We start from the raw sequence: 20,079 nt of genomic DNA on the forward strand, positions 1-20,079 counted from the left end.
CCACCATGTGTACTTTGGCTCGTTTCTTGAGTTAGCCCTCGAAAGGAAAACAGACATACAAACAGGGAACTAAAGCACACAAATGCACAAATAAATCAAACAAGCATGCAAACCAGAAAAGAACAACAACAACAACAACAACAACAAAAAGAGAAAGGGCAGTTTAAGCATAAAACCAGAAACGCCAGCTACAAATAAAGAGCAGGATGGAGGCAGTGCTGATGGAAGAGTATAAACAAAAAGAAAAATGACCGGGCTGAGGAGAAAGAGAAATTGAACATTGACTAGGCTCTCTGAAGCTTAAATTAAGCTTAAAAAAGCTTAATTCAGAGAGAGATAAAGGAGAATATGGCAGGAGGTGAGGAGAAAAAAAATGAAGATAATGTTACTCAGAGAAGTATATCGTCTGATTTTTTTTTTTCAGAGAGAGAAAAAGGAAGGTAACCAAGGAGTGATAGAACATGCATCAATAGAATGGATTACATATGTCTGTTTAAGCAAACCTATAACTAGAATACCCAGTCTGGAGCAGGACAGCCGAGGTTCAAGATCTTACTTTGTGTGCATTAATGATATCACCCGAAATGTAATGCTGCAAGCTGGGACACTTCCTGGAAGGGGTCTGAGCTGGGGACCAATCAGGGGACTGTTTCCTCCTAATGTCTACTGCATCCCTTGCGTACCGTTTATCCCAGAAGGAATTTATGGGACTGAAGCAACCAGCCTCAAAAAACTCTGCAGTTAGAGACAGGATCTGTCTCTGAAAGCCCTGCACTTAGATATGGGATAATAGGAAACCTCTCCATCCTGGACTGAGGTTCTTCTCTTCTCCAGGTATCATTCTACTATTCCCCAGCCACTCTTTGTCTTCCCTTTGTCTCTCCACAGAAGAGGCTCCCTCCCCTCCGTGCCTCCATGTCCCGGCCTGTTTTTATCTTCCCCAGTTAGCTATCATGCACCTATGAGGCTGTCTTCTTAATGGGCTTGGTCTCTTTTCCTCCCAGACTCTTGCAGTTCGGAGTCCTTTGGCTTCAGGCCTTCTTTGTTTGAGAGATACAGGCAGGAAGTATGGAACTCCCTACTTCTCCACCATCTTGCCAGGTTCCAGTCTCTTAAGTTTTTATTTTAATTCCAGTTAGTTAACATATAATGTTATCTTAATTCAGATGTACAATATAATGATTCAATACTTCCATATATCACCATGTGTTCATGATGACAAGTGCACACCTTAATCCCCATTACTTATTTAACCCATCTCCCTACACACCTCCCCTCTGGTAACTATCAATTTGTTCTCTGTAATTAAGAGTCTGCTTCTTAATTCTCTCTCTCTTTCTCTCATTTTCCCTTTTGCTTATTTGTTTTGTTTCTTAAATTCTACATGAGTGAAATTATATGGTATTCATTTTTCTCTGACTTATTTTGCTTAGTGCTATACTCTTTGGCTCCATCCATGCCATTAAAAATGGCAAGATTTCATTCTTTTTTATGGCTGAATAATTCCTGTGTGTGTGTGTGTGTGTGTGTGTGTAATCACCTCTTCTTTATCCATTCATCAATTGTTGGATACTGGGGCTGCTTCCATGTCTTTGCTATTGTAAATAATGCTGCTATACATAGGGATTCATGTATCCCTTTGAGTTAGTGTTCTTATATTCTTTTGGCAAAAATACCAGTAGTGAACTTAATGGATCATAAGGTATTTTTATTTTTAACTTTTTGAGGAATCTCCATACTGTTTTCCACAGTGGCTGTACCAGGTTGCATCCCCATCAGCAGTGTAAAAGTGTTCCCATTTGTCAGCATCCTTACAAACATCTGTTGTTTCTTGTATTATTGATTTTAGTCATCCTGACTGGTGTGAGGTGATGCCTCATTGTGGTTTTGATTTGTATTTCTTTAACTAGTGATGTTGTGCATCTTTCATGTTGGCCATCTGGATGTCTTCTTTGGAGAAATGTCTGTTCATGTCTTCTGCTCACTTTTAATTGGATTATTTTTGTGTGTGTTGAGTTTTATAACTTCTTTATATATCTGGATACTAATCTTTTATCAGATATGCCATTTGAAAATGCCTTCTACCATTCTGTATGTTGCCTTTTAATTTTGGTGATTGTTTCCTTTGCTGAGCAGAAACTTTTTATTTTGATGTAGTCTCAATTGTTTATTTTTGATTTTGTTTCCCTTGCTTCAGGAGACTTATCTAGAGAAAAGCTGCTACAGCCAGTGTCAAAGAAGTTACTGCCTGTGTTCTCTTCTAGGATTTTTAGAGTTTCATGTCTCACATTTAGGTCTTTCATCCATTTTTTAAAAAAAATTTTTAATGTTTTCTTTATTTCTAGGAGAGAAAGAGAGAGACAGCGTGAGCAGGGGAGGGTCAGAGAGAGAGGGAGTCACAGACTCTGAAACAGGCTCCAGGCTCCGAGCTGGCTGTCAGCACAGAGCCCGATGTGGGGCTCGAACCCACGAACCGCGAGATCATGACCTGAGCGAAAGTCGGACGCTTAACCGACTAAGCCACCGAGGCGCCCCTCTTTCATCCATTTTGAATTTATTTTTGTGTATAGTGTAAAAAAGTGGTCCAGTTTCATTCTTTTGCATGTTGCTATCTGTTTGCCCAACATCATTTGGTGAAGAGACTGTCTTTTTCCTATTGGATATTCTTTCCTGCTTTGTTGAAGACTAATTGACCATATAATTATGGTTTGTTTCTGGATTTTCTATTCTGTTCTATTGATCTATGTGTCTTTTTTTGTACCAGTACCATACTGTTTTGATTACTACAGCTTTGTAATACAACTTGAAGTCCATAACTGTGCTGCCTCCAGCTTTCCTTTTCTTTTTCAAGTTTGCTTTGGTTATTCAGGGTTTTTTTTTTGTGGTTTCACACAAATTTTAGGGTTGTTTGTTCTAAGTTCTCTAAAATAATGCTGTATTTTGATAGGGATTGCATTAAATGTGTAGATTGCTTTGGGTAGTATAGACATTTTAACAATATTGGTTCTTCCAAAGTGAAGTAATTTTTTAAAGTTTATTTATTTATTTTCAGAGAGATAACAAGAGAGCAAGAGAGACATGGAGAGAGAGACAGAATCCTAAGAAGACTCCACATTGTCAGCATAGTGCCTGATGGGGGGCACGGACCTCACAACCACGAAATCATGACCTGAGCCAAACTCAAGAGTCCCATGCTTCATCAATTGAGCCACCTAGGCACCTCCCCCCCCCCATAGGGAAGTAATTTTTATAGAAAACTTCGAACATATTAGGTACTGGCACATGTATATATTAATACCAATTAATTTTGATATATCCAGGGATGATTATCTCTAGGGAGGAGGGAACTGAGGTTTAGAGAGTTTAAATTGGCTTAGCTACAGTCACACAATGCGTAGGGGTCAGAGTGATCAGTCTGCAAAGCCATGCTCCTCCATCAAACCTGGGTAGCCTTCCAGTTTATGGCAGGTCAGGAGGTCTATCTCCTAGGAAGATATTAATGATGATATCAAGGCTTCGAATTCAGGGGCACTCCAGATCTTGAGAAGAGGAGCTAGCCAAAGGGAAGGACCCAATTACCAAGGTGCTATGGAAGTTAGTATGGGTGAGTGCTTTGAAAAGCAAAAGGGTGGCCAGCTATCAAATGGTTCAGAAACATCAGGAGTGAATTGGTTTCGGTAATTAGAAGCTCAAGCCTGACCTTGGTGAAAGCCAATTCTGCTTGTGCTAAAAGTAGAAGCCAAGTTTTAATGAGCATACAAATTCATAAGAATTGAGGGAGTGAGGAGTGTAAGTAGACTGTATTGAGTATGTGCTGTGACAGCAAGGGAAGGAGACAATAGTGATGGCATACCTCAGAATTTCTAGTTCTAAGGAGGAGCAGGCATGAGGGATTAGCAGTGGATAGAGCAGGTGCCTTTTGAAATAGGAACTAGGGAGGTAAGAAAGGAGTCATAAATGGTAGGTCTGTGCATGTGTGAGATATTTAGGCAGTTTATATGGTTGAGAATGAAATCTACAAAAGTAAAGGATCAGCTGTAGCACATATTGGAAATTCCCGAAAGTTTACACATTCCTAATTTGTTATCCCTGTTTTACAGATTAGGTATGTCAGGTTCAGTAACTTGATCAAAATCAAATTGCAGAGACGAACTCATGACCGCGAAGTTCTAAGCCTCGGTTGAAGTCAGCAGTAACTCGACCTCGCCAGGGGCCGGCGGCCCAGGACACGGCTGGAACTACACTTCCCAGTGTGCCAGGCTGGGCGGGGCGCGAGCGGGTAGGGCGCAGGCTCCTTCCCAGAAGCAAAAGCGGAAACAAAAGAGTCTCGCCGGCGACCCCTCCCGCACACTCGCGCACACTCGCGCTCGGGCGCACACGGAGCAGGGACCGGCGCCCGGAGCGAGTCAGCGAGTAGCGAGCAGCGAGCCGGGGACCTGCGGGGCTGACCAGCCAAGCGGAGAGCCAGCAGAGCCCACGACGACCCTACGCCCCCGAGCCCCGCAGCCGCCCCCAGCCGGCCGGTGTCCCCGCCGCCCTCCCTGACCCATGGCGCTGAAGAGGATTCAGAAAGTGAGTGCGGAGGCCAGGCCTGGGGCGGCGGGGTGCGCTTCGGCTCCTTGCCCAGACTCACCCGGGCGATGGTCCCGAAAGATGCGCTGGGAGGGTTACGGGATAGGAGTGTCGGTGGGGATCCGGCCAGAGCAGCCGGCCCGGTCAGAGGGCACTGGACAGGTGAGGTGGGAGCAGGAGCAGGTCCTGGGTGGCCGGAGGTGCTTGGAGGCGGGGGCCCCGCTGCGCGCTCGCGCCAGAGCTGCTCCGGGAGCCCCAGCCTGGAGATCCTTCTCTGACTTCAGACCTTACCAAAATCTGTGCTTCACGGTCACGACTGGATTTTGTCCTATACTGGTCTAGTTTTGGCCCCTGTCATGCTGTTTTCTCCACGCTGTTTCTTAAGCGCGTTCGTTTATGTTCTTGCTTCCCCGGGCCCCCGAAGAGGGCAAGGAAGGTGTGGTGGGCCTGCAGCCTTTCTCCCGGGTACTGTGGGTTTGTTCTTTTTCTCCTCTGCGGTTGGCTCCTGCTCAGATATCCGAACGGACTGGAAAAGCCCATTTGGGGCCCAGAAGCCAGGAGAAGCCTCTTGCCTCTTCTATTTTGGTACCTCTTCTGCTGCCACTTCAGGTCACATAGCTGTAGTGAAAACATAGTTGCTGATACACAACAAGATGACCTCCTGGCTGTGATTCATCGTGAGTCAAGCCAAACAGGTTTTTTTCCCCCTCATGATAAACTTACATGTAAAGTTCGAGACTCAACAGAAACTGCCACAGTTTAAGTTGTTTGATACTTTGACACATGAGTATAGAATGAAGAAGAAATGTTTACGTTCATTCGACAAATATTTATCCATTCCAACTCTGTGTAAGGGATTGTCTTCTCTTGCATAATACTGTATTTATTGCTACTGTTTCAGATGTGACCATCCCACAGAAGTGGGGTTGGAGCATTTTATTTCTGTTCAATTTTATATTTTGTTGGGTTATTGGTCTGTTCACTGACACAAGTTTTAAAAAGGTTTTACAGGTATAGTTTATGTGGAAAACATTGAGAATTTATATCTTAAAAGACTGTTTCAGCAAGTTAAGCCAACAACAGACAGTATGTTTTGTAAATAATTTTAGGAGAAATCAGTGCTACAGAACATTTTTACTAGCTTTTTAAGGCATGAAGTGATAGAGATACATACACATTGTGCTGTCATCTTCTGGTACAGAGGATAGCAACTTTCAGGTCCAGACTTTTTTGTTGTTGTTCAAACACTCAATCTGTAAAATACTCTGTGTGTGTGTGTGTGTGTGTGTGTGCGCGCGCGTGCGCTCGCACACGTGCACCATTTGAGGGTCTTTCACTATAAAACATAGAGCTAACACTCCACATCTATTGATTAATGTTTTCTGAATTGAAGATAATGCGATTATATCTTCAAAATTATCCTAATTTTTGAAGCCCTATTCAGCATCTTTGCCATGCCCTGTATACATACAAATGATGATGTAATATTGGCTTACATTTGAATTAAAACTGTTCCAAGGAAGTTTTAAAATTCCACTTCCTCCTTTCCTACTTGTGAGAATTCTCCACAAGACTTTGCATGTACAATAGCTTTTAAATAGTGTAGAATTTGCCCACAGTAAGTATACAGTCAAAGAAAATGTACAAGAAGTATTCACTATTTGTGAATACTTTACTGGACAATTGTCAGTCACCATGCTGAACCAATGTATTTGGCTTATTTATATGGAATACAACCAGACCATATTTTTAGTTTATAACAGAGTTGTCTGATAAAAAAAAATCACATAAAATTGATGTTAGGCCTGAAACAAATTGATATTTTGGAGAATAAATTGGAGATCCCATAATATCCCATCTCTATGTGTCAGTCTTTGACTTTCCTTTTTTGTTATCAGAAAAGTTGAATTGCACAAATCTCCCTTTCCACTAGTCACATGTTCCATTCCTTTTCCCTCAAACTTTAAGGGGTGTTACTTTGTTTGATTTCCCACTTTTCTTCCTACTTTTCACACCTCCTTGATTAGAAGCCAATTCCCGGTAAGGTGTGCTGTTTGCCTTATGAATAGTAACAAAGCCTTTTTTGATGTCATCAGTATATAAATTCATATTTGAATCTTGGCTTGTTCCAACCAAAGAAGATGAACATTAACTTTTGGCCTTTTTTTGTGAGTGTATTAAAATAACACTGTCTGATACTTTCCAGGTCATTAGGTTGTGATTTTCCTTTCCTAAAGTGGCAGACCTTAAAGTTGTGTGAACTTCTGAGAACTATACATTTTGAAGTTGAGTGGAGGGTAGGGGCAGCTTCAGAACAGCTTTGGAACTGCTTTTAGGGTAGAGTATTAGAAATAACTGTGGGGGACGTTTTCAGACTGTCCTTGCTGCTGTAAATGGAAAGATGTTGAATCCCTCAGAAAGGCTAGGGTAGAAAGAAGGTTGAGAACCACTGATGTCTAGCCTATTATTAATATCCCAAGAAGGAACCTGAGGCTGGGAGTGAAAGAACGCTTTGTCTAAGTTAATCTCTGAAGAAGTGACTTGGCTGGCATGTTTGAGAATGCTAAAAAATTCATGACTTCACATTTCTTCACTTCATATAAAAGGATTAAAGATGGTTGCATTAAAATTGTATGTATATACAAAGCATGTAGATATCAGTGATTAAAAAATATTTTTAGGGCCGCCTGGGTGGCTCAGTCGGTTAAGTGTACAACTTTGACTCAGATCATGTTCTCACAGTTTGTAGGTTCGACCCCCGCGTTGGGCTCTGTGCCGACAGCTCAGAGCTTGGAGCCTGCTTCAGATTCTGTGTCTCCCTCTCTCTCTGACCCTCCCGTGCTCATGTTCTCTCTCTCTCTCTCTCTCTCTCAGAAATAAATAAAACATTTTTTAAAAATTAAAAAAAATTTTTATAGTAGAGTATGCTAAAGACTTAATACTCTTATTTAGACATCCAATGCCATTTTGCATTTCAGCTCATAAATTTACATACCCATTCCCTATTTTTAGATACAGTGGATGATGTTATCATAGTCACCTAAATCACTAAAGGGAAAAATTTTGGACAAAGTCTGAGGAAAGATACCTAAGATATATTTGAAAAATGAGGATAGGTTTTCAGCTGGGCATCTGTTATTTTCTAGAATTATTTCCTTTTTTTTTTTTTAAATATTTTTTATTTATTTCTAGGAGAGAGAGACAGCGTGAGCAGGGGAGGGTCAGAGAGAGAGGGAGATACAGACTCTGAAATTGGCTCCAGGCTTTGAGCTGGCAGTCAGCACAGAGCCCGACGCGGGGCTCGAACCCAGGAACCGCGAGATCATGACCTAAGCGAAAGTCGGACGCTTAACCGACTAAGCCACCCAGGTGCCCCTCTAGAATTCTTTCTAAGTGTTTCCTTTACCAATACAATGTTTAATCCTTGATAAACTTTTTTTGGAAATCACTTTTTAAATTATGAATGCTATATCATAATACTGGATGTTTTGAAGACCAGAAGAATGAAAGGAGATCCTCATATAGTCATTATTATCATCTTAGTATATTTCTTTCTAGTTTTTTTTTATTTGATAAGTTGAAGTAATGATCACCATACTATCATGATATGATATTATTGCTTTTTTTAGTCTTTTGAAAAGTGAAACAAAAAAGTTTTGTTTTGTAAATACAACACAGATAACTACTCTTAAGTGTACAGTTCTATCCTCAAAATGGAATATTTGCTTTTTTAATTAGTAATTTAACTTAAAACTTCTTATGTAAGAAGATTAAGATACAAATTTATAAATGTTTTGAGCTGCTGAATTTTTTTATTTGTAAAATTCCACAATACACTCTTTACATTAGTCTAGAAAACCTTAGGATACTTAAAAAAACAACCCAGCCCTTTCTGGATAGAGCATCATAGAGAAGTCTGGTTTTTTATTTCTCACTCTGTGACTTACTTAGCCTTTTTCCCTTTCCATACAATAATACTGTAGCTAAGTACAACCAGGATGTAATATATAATGGCAATTCTCTGATAGATGCTGTTCTAAGTGTTTGACATGTATTAATTGCTTTAACCATTAGTGAACCCAAGAAATTGAAATAATTATTATCCCTGTTTTGCAGATGATGAAGCGGAGGCACAGAAATGTTGAGTAATGTATTCAGAATCACATATCTAGTAAGTGGCAGTGCTAGGGTTCAAAAGCAGGCAGTTGGCTTCAGATTCTGTGCTCTTAACCATTTTAGTACATGGCTTTTCTTATCCAAACAGACTCATATTTATTGTATTTAAATTGACAGAGATACAGAGTAAAATGAGTTTGTAGTTATGATTTGCAAACTGGACTGTTCTGTACAAATGTAAAGTGGTATTAAGACCTTGGCATATTTTGGGGTGCCTGAGTGGCTCAGTCGGTTGGGCTCAGTCAGACCGGCTTCAGCTCTGGTCGTGGTCTCACGGCTCATGGGTTCGAACCCTGTGTTGGGCTTGTGCTGACGGCTCAGGGCCTTGAGCCTGTCTTCGGATTCTGTGTCTCCCTCTCTCTCTGACTCTCCCCTACTCACGCTGTCTCTCTCTCTCTCTATCAAAAATGAATAAACGTTAAAAAAATAAAAAAAAAGACCTTGGTGTATTTAATCATTTCCATGGATGCATCACACAGTGTGTTGTGCATTTTAAATCTCTGCTCTCAAGTAACATACACTGAATCATTTAAATGAGTAAATGAGTAATATACTTTTGTTTATTCTTGTTCCATCACTTAAAAATTTTCTCCTCCAAAGGGATCTAGAATAATTGTTTGCAGTTTATAAATATTCTGTCAATGTGTGATTTCATTGTGAAGCTTTCATTTGAGAAAACTATTTATGAATTGATATAGCTGTTTAGTCCCTCTAGTGGCTTTGAATAGCAGCCAACTGTTTAGATGGCACAAATATGATAGGAAGACTTCAGATTGCAAGATCAAATCTAGGATTCCAGATTCTTTCAGTAAAGAAGGATGTAACTTTGGGGCGCCTGGGTGGCTCAGTCTGTTAATAATTGACTTTGGCTCAGGTCATGATCTCACAGTACATTGGTTTGAGCCCTGCATCAGGCTCTGAGCTTTAAGCTTTGAGTTGCTCTGGATTCTGTGTCTCCCTTTCTCTGCCCCTCCCCTACTCATGTTCTGTCTCTGTCTCTCAAAAGTAAATAAACATTTAAAAAAATGGACACAACTTTAACAAAATTTTTAAAAAAGAAGAATACTGTATTTATGCTTCTTGGTAGATGAAGTGGTTTTCCTTGAGATGAAAGGAAGAAAGTGTTCTTTTTCTAAAAAACCACAATGTCAATTTTTTTGCTTCTAAATCTTTGTAATTAAGCTCAATCTTCATTTTTCCCTGGGTATCGTGTATTTTTTCTTTTTTAATCACAGCAAAAGAGTAGAAAAACAAGATAACCTATTGTAGTTAAAAAGTTCTGAAGTCCTTCTCTGTGGAAATAAATAGCATAGATCTAAATGAAGCTGTTTATGCCTGTTTTAGGAAGCCAAACACATATTACAAAAACCAAGTTAGCAGGATGTGGGATTGCCCCCGGTAAAGCAGAGTAGCATCCTTACATGCTTTAGTTCCCAGAAATACACATAGAAAGCATACTTAATGAGTGCTACTAATTAAAATAATGAGTCTGAATTAATGGTTGTCTGTAATGTATTAGCTCTCTTGTCTTCCCACCTTCTTTTTAACAATGGATGAACTGATGTTACATTAATTAACTAAAAACAGGTACTGAGATACTTGTCCTCTTTCCTCTTATATAATCCAGATTTTCAGGGAATTGGAGAGATCCTCAGGCCACCCCAGAACATCTGTCTGAAGGTCAAACAGGTTCTATTTCTAGCCTGTCTTGGTCAAGATGGCCTCTGAAAAGCTGAGCTTTTTCTGCATTTAATTGGTTCTGGGATGAATTTGAAGAATCAGTTAAATACATTAGACAACATTAGAGGCTACTATGTCCTTGGAGTCGTCCTTTGTATGGAAAGGAAGCTGCCACCCTGAAGCTTACAATTTAGTGCCGCCCATCCTGTTGGCTGTTCCTTCACTGCTCTCTATTCATATTATTCTGTTTGTTTTGTTTTGTTTTGTTTTTTGGTGGCTCTTTCCCTTCAATATACCACATTGCTTATTAGATGCCTAGTCTCCTTTCAGATTTATGAAAGCCTTTCCAACAGAGATAAGGCTGGTGTGTTGCTTCCTTCACTTTAAACTTCTTAGCAGTACAAATAATCTGACAATCCTCATCCAAATCACCGCCCTCCTTATATGAGCAGAGTTTGGATGTTTGTAGAGGGATCCAAAAAGACCTGATGACCTATGCTCATTGTTCTTCTCTAAACCAGTAAAACTCTGGCCTGTGTTTTTGCTTCCCCTAAATTTTGATGTGTTGTATTTTCATTTAGTTAAAAGTATTTCCTAATTTCCCTTTTGATTCTTCAACCCTTGAATTATTTAGAAGTATATATTCTCCCAATACGTGATTTTACAGATTTCTTTTCTTTTTAATGTTTATTATTGAGAGAGAGAAACAGAGCCTGCATGGGAGGGACAGAGAGAGAGGAGGACAGAGGATCTGATCTAAAATGGGCTCCCCTCTGACAGCAGAGATCCCAAGGTGGGGCTCAAACAGATAAGCTGCAGGACCTGACCTGAGCTGAAGTCAGACCCTTAACTGGCTAGCCATCCAGCTGCCCCCAGATAGCTTTCTGTTATTGATTCTGAGTTAATTCCATTGTGAACAAAGAACTTATTATTTGACTCCTTTTCAATATCAGGGACTTGGTTTATGGCCCAGAATATGGTTTGTACTTTATCCTTCCACAATATGATGCCCTACAGATGCTCAACATAGCTTTTAAATAAAAATATTTAATGAATTACATTCTACTGGATATTAAAACAGAATTAATACCCATTCTTCTCAAGCTATTCCAAAAAATAGAAATCGAAGGAAAACTTCCAGACTCATTTTATGAAGCCGGCATCACTTTGATTCCCAAGCCAGACAGAGACCCAGCAAAAAAAGAGAACTATAGGCCAATATCCGTGATTAATACAGATGCAAAAATCCTCAACAAGATACTTGCAAATCAAATCCAACAGCACATAAAAAGAATTATCCACCAAGATCAAGTGGGATTCATTCCTGGGTTACAGGGCTGGTTAAATATTCGCAAATCAATCAATGTGATACATCACATCAACAAAAGAAAAGATGAAAACCATATGATCCTGTCGATAGATGCAGGAAAAGCATTTGACAAAATACAGCATCCCTTCTTAAAAAAGACCCTAAAGAAAGTCGGGATAGAAGGAACTTACTTAAACATCATAAAAGCCATCTATGAGAAGCCGTCAGCTAACATCATCCTCAACAGGGAAAAACTGAGTGCTTTCCCCCTGAATCAGGAACATGACAGAGATGTCCACTCTCACCACTGTTGTTTCACATAGTGCTGGAAGCCCTATCATCAGCCATCAGATGACAAAAGGAAATAAAAGGCATCAGAATTGGCAAAGAAGAAGTCAAACTTACTTTTTGCAGACGACATGATACTCTACATAGAAAACCCAATAGACTCCACCAGAAGCCTTCTAGAACTAATCCATGAATTTAGCAAAGTTGCAGGGTATAAAATCAACGTACAGAAATTGGTTGCATTTTATACACCAATAATGAAGCAACAGAAAGAGAAATCAAGAAACGGATCCCATTCACACTTGCTCAAAAACCGTAAAATACCTAGGAATAAACCTAACCAAAGATATAAGAGATCTGTATGATGAAAACTGTAGAAAACTTATGAAGGAAATTGAAGAAGACAAAAAGAAATGGAAAAACATTCCATGCTCATGGATCAGAAGAATATAGTTAAAATGTCATTATTACCCAAAGCAATCTACACCTTCAATGCAATCCCAATCAAAATTGCACAGCATTCTTCTCAAAACTAAAACAGACTATCCTAAAATTTGTATGGAACCACAAAAGACCTTCAAAAGCCAAAGTAATATTGAAGAAGAAAACCAAAACGGGAGGCATCACCATCCCAGACTTTAGCCTCTACTACAAAGCTGTAATAATCAAAACAGTATGGTATTGGCACAAAAACAGACACATAGACCAATGGAATAGAATAGAGAACTCAGACTTGGACCCACAAGTGAATGTCCAACTAATCTTTGACAAAGCAGGAAAGAGTATCCAGTGGAATAAAGACAGCCTCTTTAACAGATGGTACTGGGAGAACTGGACAGCAACATGCAGAAAAATGAAAATAGATAATTTTCTCACACCATACACAAAAATGAACTCAAATTGGATGAAGGACCTGATTGTGAGACATGAAACCATCAAAACCCTAGAGGAGAAAGCAAGAAACAACGTCCTTGACCTCAGCCACAGCAATTTCTTACTTAACACATCCCCAAAGGCAAGGGAATCAAGAGCAAAATTGAACTATTGGTACCTCATCAAGATTAAAAGCTTCTACCTGCAAAGGAAACAATACATAAAACTAATAGGCAACCGTCGGAATGAGAAAAGATAGTTGCAGATGACATCGGATAAAGGGCTAGTATCCAAAATCTATAAAGAACTCACCAAACTCCACACCCGAAAAACAAACAATCCAATGAAGAGATGGGCAGAAGATAAGAACAGACACTTCTCCAAAGAGGACATCCAGATGGCCAACAGACACATGAAACGATGCTCAGCATCCCTCCTCATCAGGGAAATACAAATCAAAACCACAATGAAAAACCACCTCACGCAAGTCAGAGTGGCTAAAATGAGCAAATCAGAGGACTCTAGATGCTGGCGAGGATGTGGAGAAACGGGCACCCTCCTACACTGTTGGTGGGAATGTAAACTGGTGCAGCCCCTCTGGAAAATGGTGTGGAGGTTCTTTAAAAAATTAACAATAGAACTTCCCTATGACCCAGCAATAGCACTGCTAGGAATTTACCCAAGGGATACAGAAATGCTGATGCATAGGAGCACATGTACCCCAATGTTCATAGCAGCACTCTCAACAATAGCCAAAACATGGAAAGAGCCTAAGTGTCCATCAACGGATGAATGGATCAAGAAGATGTGGTTTATCTATACCATGGGATACTACATGGCAATGAGAAAGAATGAAATCTGGTCATGGGTAGCAACATGGATGGACCTTGAGGGACCCTTGAGGGTCTTCAAAATAAGAGAAGGACAGATATCATATTTTTGCAGGTATAGGTGGATTAGGAGGAACTTAACAGAGTACCATGGGGGAGAAGAAGGGGTAAAATATTTGTGGAAATGGAGGGTGGCAAACCATGAGAGACTCTTGAATGCTGAGAACAAACTGAGGGCTGATGGGGGTGGGAGAGAAGGGAAGGGGGTAATAGGCATGGAGGAGGGCACTTGTTGGGATGAGCACTGGTTGTTATATGGAAACCAACTTGACAATAAACTATTTAAAAATATATTTAATGAATTCCAGACTATATTTTCCAGTTTCTGGTTGGTATTTGTGCAGCCTGGGTTATTTCAGATCTTCCTATTTCTTCTTGCATTTTTATGAGCTTCCAGAACAGGAGTGATGAACCAATTTAGTGGGTCATAAGCAGCGTTTAAAAAAATGGAATAGAAAATATTAATGCTTTAGGTATAGTAAGAGTGGTATTTTTTCATGAAACTTTTGTTTTAATTATTCATTTGTGCCTGTGTCTGTGTGTATGTGTGCTAGGTTGTACTATATGTATCATGTTCTTCTTGTTATGAATTGTTGTAAGGAAAGTATGAAAGTCACTGATAGCATAAGATCCTTAGGTGAAATTAATATTATCAAAAATATATGCCACACATTCATATATTTGTATATATAGAGAGCGAATGAACATAGATATACATAGTGTGTGTATGTGTGTGTATATGTGTATATATATATATATATTTAATGAATTCCAGACTACATTTTCCAGTTTCTGGTTGGCATATATATACACATATACACACACATACAAGTATTTACGTACACAGTGTAAAGTATTATAGCCTTGGAAACCATTCTATTTGATAGAAACTGTCAATGCTTATTGTTTTCTATTAAAAGTTGTAGCATTTGTGAGATACAACCACAGTGTTCAAGAATAGTGCTGAGTTATACTAAGATTAATTGATTTATTGTGCAAATACTTATTAAGTGCCTGCTATATAACTGTTATTTGAGATAGAATTGTAAGAAGCGATATATAATAACAAATATTTGGTGAATATTGAAAGATGTGTTGGTCTTTTAAGTAGTTTTAAGAAATAGGCTGCTAGCTTTTATTTTTTCATTTTTTTTTCTTTTTTTAATGTACCATCTTTCTTGGTTACTATGAAGTAAATAGTAACTTTTAATGTAGCATTGAAAATGCTCTATGTTGCATGTGTCATTATGTGTTAGATTTGTATTATGCATTTTGAAAAGTTGTCTGTAATTTCTGTCATGTTTTTCTTGCCTCTCAGAGTGTCTTTAAACACAAACACTCTTCAAAGCTTATGGAGTAGTGTTCATTTCTAACTTTTAATAAAATTAAAGCTCCTAGGAAATGATAAAAAGAATCCCTTTTCATTCCCTCACTTGTCACACTTTTGTTTCTCTTGAGTATGGCTGAAACTGTGCAAATGGCCTTAATTCAAGTACTGGAGCATTTTGGCTCCAATATTGATTGAGAATAATGGGTTGTAGTTACTATAGCCTTGAGGTGAGTATTGTTTTGGGGTGGGGAGAATGCTGGAGTGGAAGTCAGATGGTCTGAACCTTTGTTCTAACTTTGGCTTCATGACCTTGGCCAAGAAACTCATAGTCTTTATTTTCTTTATCTAGAAATGTTATGCCTTGTACTAGATAATTTCTGTGGTCCTTTCTGATTTATAATGAGTCTTATAAGATATCATACTGTTTGATTAAAAAGCAGTTATTTGTGATGCAAATGAGATATATTTCTGTTTTTGTACCAGTATCATAACAAGCTTTTCTAATTCCATTTAGCTTCCATCTGTTTCACAGGTATCTTTATACTTTATAGATTGTTTTATCCATATATTTAGAAAATTGCCTTATATAGCTACCTTCCATGTAGTAGATTTTTTTTATTTAGTTAATGCATTTATGGAGCACCTTCTGTATATAAGGCATATACAAAATGAAATAAGGAGATATATGGAAAAGCGACGGATAGCCAGCATTATCTAAGAAATTTAAAACTATTAATGGTAAGAAAAGTACCATAATGATTAGGTAGACTTAGGAAAGTGCAATAAGGAAAACATACTAGAACAGAAAGAGAGTCAAAGGTGAGAGAGACCAAATTTATTTACGGAAGATCAGGAAAAATGTTATGCACATGGAATTGGATATAGGTTTGGAAGAATGAGTAGTATTTTTAAAGATGTGGTTCATAAAGGAAGCTACAGAAATGAAAGCACCAGAAAGTACTTGTCTTGTTAGAAAGTAACAGATAATCCTGCCTTTCGGAAGCATTTGGGGAATAGTAGACATGAAAGTTCGTACTGTGGAGGGCCTTGAGGACTCATCATGAGAAATGTGTGCTTAATGCTTTAAATTTGGAGAAGTTTGGGAAGCTATTGAAGTTTTTTGAGTACGGAAGTAACATTCTTAACCATATTCTTAGGTTTGCATTCTTGCCCTCATAGAACATAGGATTGTTTACCATTTGCAATTACAAATCTGATGAATGTCATGTAAAGGGAAGTATAGAGTTCTCTGGGAATATAGCAGGGACCCTTTGAAGGGTTCGAGCAAAACCTTAAGAAAATGTGTTTAAGATTAGATGTAAAGGTAAAAGGAAAGTAGGTAAAGTTAATGAGTGTGTGTGTGGTGGGGAGGTGCTTAGGAGTCTTCTATCTGAAAGGAAACAAGGGACAAAATAGCATTTGGGTGACTTTAAAGTTATGATTGGTACAGAGAGCATTGGGGGAAAATGGTTACAGAGAGGAGTCAGATGCTTGAAGGCCTGGTAATAAACCATTTTAAGGATTTATAAGTTTTACGTTAAGTCTTATGAAAAATATTGAAAGGATTCGACTTGGTGCTTTGAGAAGATGATTTTGACTACAGTGTCTTGGTAGAGAAATAGGACAAGTCAGTTAAGACACTGGACTTGTTTAAGTGAGATCCAAAGAAGGTCTGAGCTAGGATGGTGGCAGAAGACATTTGAAAAAGAGGGTTATATGAGAAACCCTGGCCTTTTTGAGTTGGTCTGACCCACCCATGCCTACCCCTACTTGGCATTTCAGATCAGATCTCTAAGGCCCAGTGGTCAAGGCAGTCTTTTCAGACTTCTTCTACCCAGTCTGTTCTCAGATACTTTAATAGTGTCTCCCTGATAAACCTTTGGTTTCTTATCCTAAAATGCCTTCTCTTGCTCTTTTCAGACCTTTTTGTCCATTGGACCTCAGTGGGTTTTTTTGTGCTTTTTTTTGTTTTTCGTTTTTGTTTTTTTTACGTATCCTGGGACCCTTTCAGTGGGATGAATTTGAACTGAAGGAGAATCTGAACAACTTGTACTGATTAATATGAGGGGATGGGAGAGTGGGGTGGGATATGATGAAGGAATCAGATGGTGATTCTAAGATTTAGAGTTTGGATTACTGGAAAAAGTATATTTTTATCATAATACTTCATAAAGAAGACTAAAATACAGTTTTTACTGGGATACCTTAGTTTTATCTGAGATGTATTTTTATTTATGTAATTCCTATGATGGAAAAATTATACGTAAAGGAGGCACCTGGGAGTCTTCTCTTTAAGAGGAAGCTATGTTTGAAACCACAGGCAAGCTAATATTTCGGGAAATTGAAAGTCATTATGTATAGTCATTATGGCTGCTGTAGAAATCACTGGGAAAAAGTGGTTGCAGATCTGAGACATTGGGTAGACAATGTCTCTAATTTTTTATTTCATCAAACATTTATTTCAAATTGTGGTCTTTATAGCTCTGGTTCAATAAATACTATTTTGATGTAACAAAGTCAGTAGCATAACTGCTTTCTATATCTTTTCTGCGGAATTTGGCTGCATTATTATTATTATTATTATTATTATTATTTATTTTTAATAAACAGCCTTTACCAGAGATACTTGATCCAAAGAGACAGCCAGGACCATTTTGTTGAAGTGAGTTTGGTTCCTATGACTTATATATTGGATGCCATCAGTATTTTGAAGTCTTCCAGGCAAAATCTACATGGTTAATAATAAAGCTGTTTAATTCAAGGGCTTAAGGAAGTTCTATATATGGAGACCTTTCTGACAATTGTTTGATATCTTTCTGTTGAAATAGCTGTAGTCAGCTGGATAAGGTGATCAGAGTCTGAACTGTAAATTTGTGAAATGTTTATTTACAGACAAATATAGCTCATATATCCCTTTAGAGACTACCTCAAAAATGCAGTGTGGTAGGAATCACTGTCTTGTTTTAGGAGTTTTGAGGTAAAGATGGTAGTGTCACATGAATTAATTGCCTGTTGAGCCAGGGTTTTTGAAATAATGTTTTCATATGCTTTGGATTCAGTAATTTAGCTTTTGGACTGTAAATCAGTCCCCTATGCACAGGCTGTGCATTAATGTCCTTTTTATTACACATCCAGTAGGGTATATATTGTATCTGTTACAGAGATTTAGACCTTCTAAACATTAAAGCTAGAACAACCAAACTTTTTCAGCCTGGTCAGCATAATTTTTAGAGAATATTTACTGAATAGTGTCATATTAAGTTTGATGGTAACTGAGGCATCTCTGACTTGTTAGCTTTCATCTCCACTGTTCAGGTTGGACTGTTACCCTTCTGGGAACTGAGAGATTAATGCAGGCCTCTCTTCTCTTAGATTCCTTTCTTTGTTTCCTTTTATTTGTTTACTTTCTTTGAATTAGGCTGCTTCATCTACTGTTAGGTTTTAAGTTCCCTAGAGGCAGGGATTGTGTCTACATGGTTTTATGGTGAACACTCAGCATATTGTGGGGGTGTTATAAACATGCCATCTGTGTTAATTTAAAATTCAGTTTCAGACCTCTCAGTACTTTCCTATGTGTCTACTTGCTGATAGAAATCTAAACTAGAATACAGGTGCTTACCATGTAAGGCTATATAAGTCCATTAAGTACACATTTTTGTGGACTTATAAATTTCTTCTGTAGTTCCAGTCAAAATCTGCCTTTCATATACAATATCTTATATTTTTATTTTGAAGTTTAGATACCCTAATTAGTTTTTTCATTTGAGTGTTAACTCACATTGGAATAGAAAATTGCCTCACTGACAACAGATCACTTTTGTCTGGGGCATACTTTCATCACTTTGATGGTATTTATTGCCTGATCTGTGTTTAGGTATAAGGTTAGTTTGTTTTAAGCTTACTTTGTCTCAAAGGAGAGGAAGGAAATTGGATCAACTATGTATTTCAATTTTAGATTTTAAAAGTCACTGGAAATGGAATCGAAGATACACCCATATATTATATACATACACACGTGCACGCGCACACACACACACATATACCACAGTGTGTTGGCTATAATGAGTTCTTTCATATATGGATTCATAACTAGTCTCATTGTTGGATAGGCATCTGTTAACATTATAGAGTATCTACATACTTCTGTTAGGTAAGTACCTGGCAGTAAACTTGCTGGGTCATTGAGTATTCCTATGTTTTACTTTTGGTAGTGAATGTCAAACTTTGCCTCATTCACCAGCATGAGAGTTCCAGTTGCCTAACATCTTTGCCAACACTTACACTTTTTTTCAGGTTTTTTCATTTTAACCATTCTGTTGGGTTTGTGGTGGCATAACATTTTGGTTTTAATTACATTTCCTTGATGCCAAATGAAGCTAAGTCCTTTCTCATAAATATATATAGGCTGTTTGGATAGTCTTGTCTTAACTTGTCTTTTCCTTTTCTTTCCCTTTCTTTTTTTAAAAAAATTTTCAAATGTTTTTTGTTTATTTCTGAGAGAATGAGAGAGATAGCCTGAGTAGGGGAGGGTCAGAGAGAGAGGGAGACACAGAATCTGAAACAGGCTCCAGGCTCTGAGCTAGCTGTCAGCACATAGCCCATGAACCTTGAGATCATGACCTGAGCCGAAGTCATATGCTTAACCGACTGAGCCACCAAGGCTCCCCAATTTCTTCCTTCCTTCCTTGCCTCTTTTGTAAAGTGCCTATTCAAATCTGTCTTTTAAAAATTGATCTGTAGAGAAATGCTGATGCATAGGAGCACATGTACCCCAATGTTCATAGCAGCGCTCTCAACAACAGCTAAAACATGGAAAGAGCCTAAGTGTCCATCAACAGACGAATGGATCAAGAAGATGTGGTTTATCTATACCATGGAATACTACATGGCAATGAGAAACAATGAAATCTGGCCATGTGTAGCAACATGGATGGACCTTGAGGGTGTTATGCTGAGCGAAA

The 20,079-nt window shown here is 38.5% G+C and overlaps 1 protein-coding gene across 2 annotated transcripts in view; it reads left to right on the forward strand.

Moving 5' to 3' along the window:
• The first annotated feature begins 4,328 nt into the window (after positions 1-4,328).
• Positions 4,329-20,079, forward strand: part of UBE2D1 (ubiquitin conjugating enzyme E2 D1) — a 35,521-nt gene continuing 19,770 nt past the window's right edge. For both annotated transcript variants that reach the window (XM_039225304.1, XM_039225305.1), the window contains exon 1: positions 4,329-4,572. In XM_039225304.1, coding sequence (XP_039081235.1) covers positions 4,549-4,572 — 24 coding nt within the window. In that variant the 5' untranslated portion in view covers positions 4,329-4,548. The remainder of the gene's footprint in view (positions 4,573-20,079) is intronic.

This window comes from Hyaena hyaena, unplaced genomic scaffold, assembly GCF_003009895.1.
Source record: "Hyaena hyaena isolate Hyena2069 unplaced genomic scaffold, ASM300989v1 scaffold_2019, whole genome shotgun sequence".
Taxonomy (NCBI): domain Eukaryota; kingdom Metazoa; phylum Chordata; class Mammalia; order Carnivora; family Hyaenidae; genus Hyaena; species Hyaena hyaena.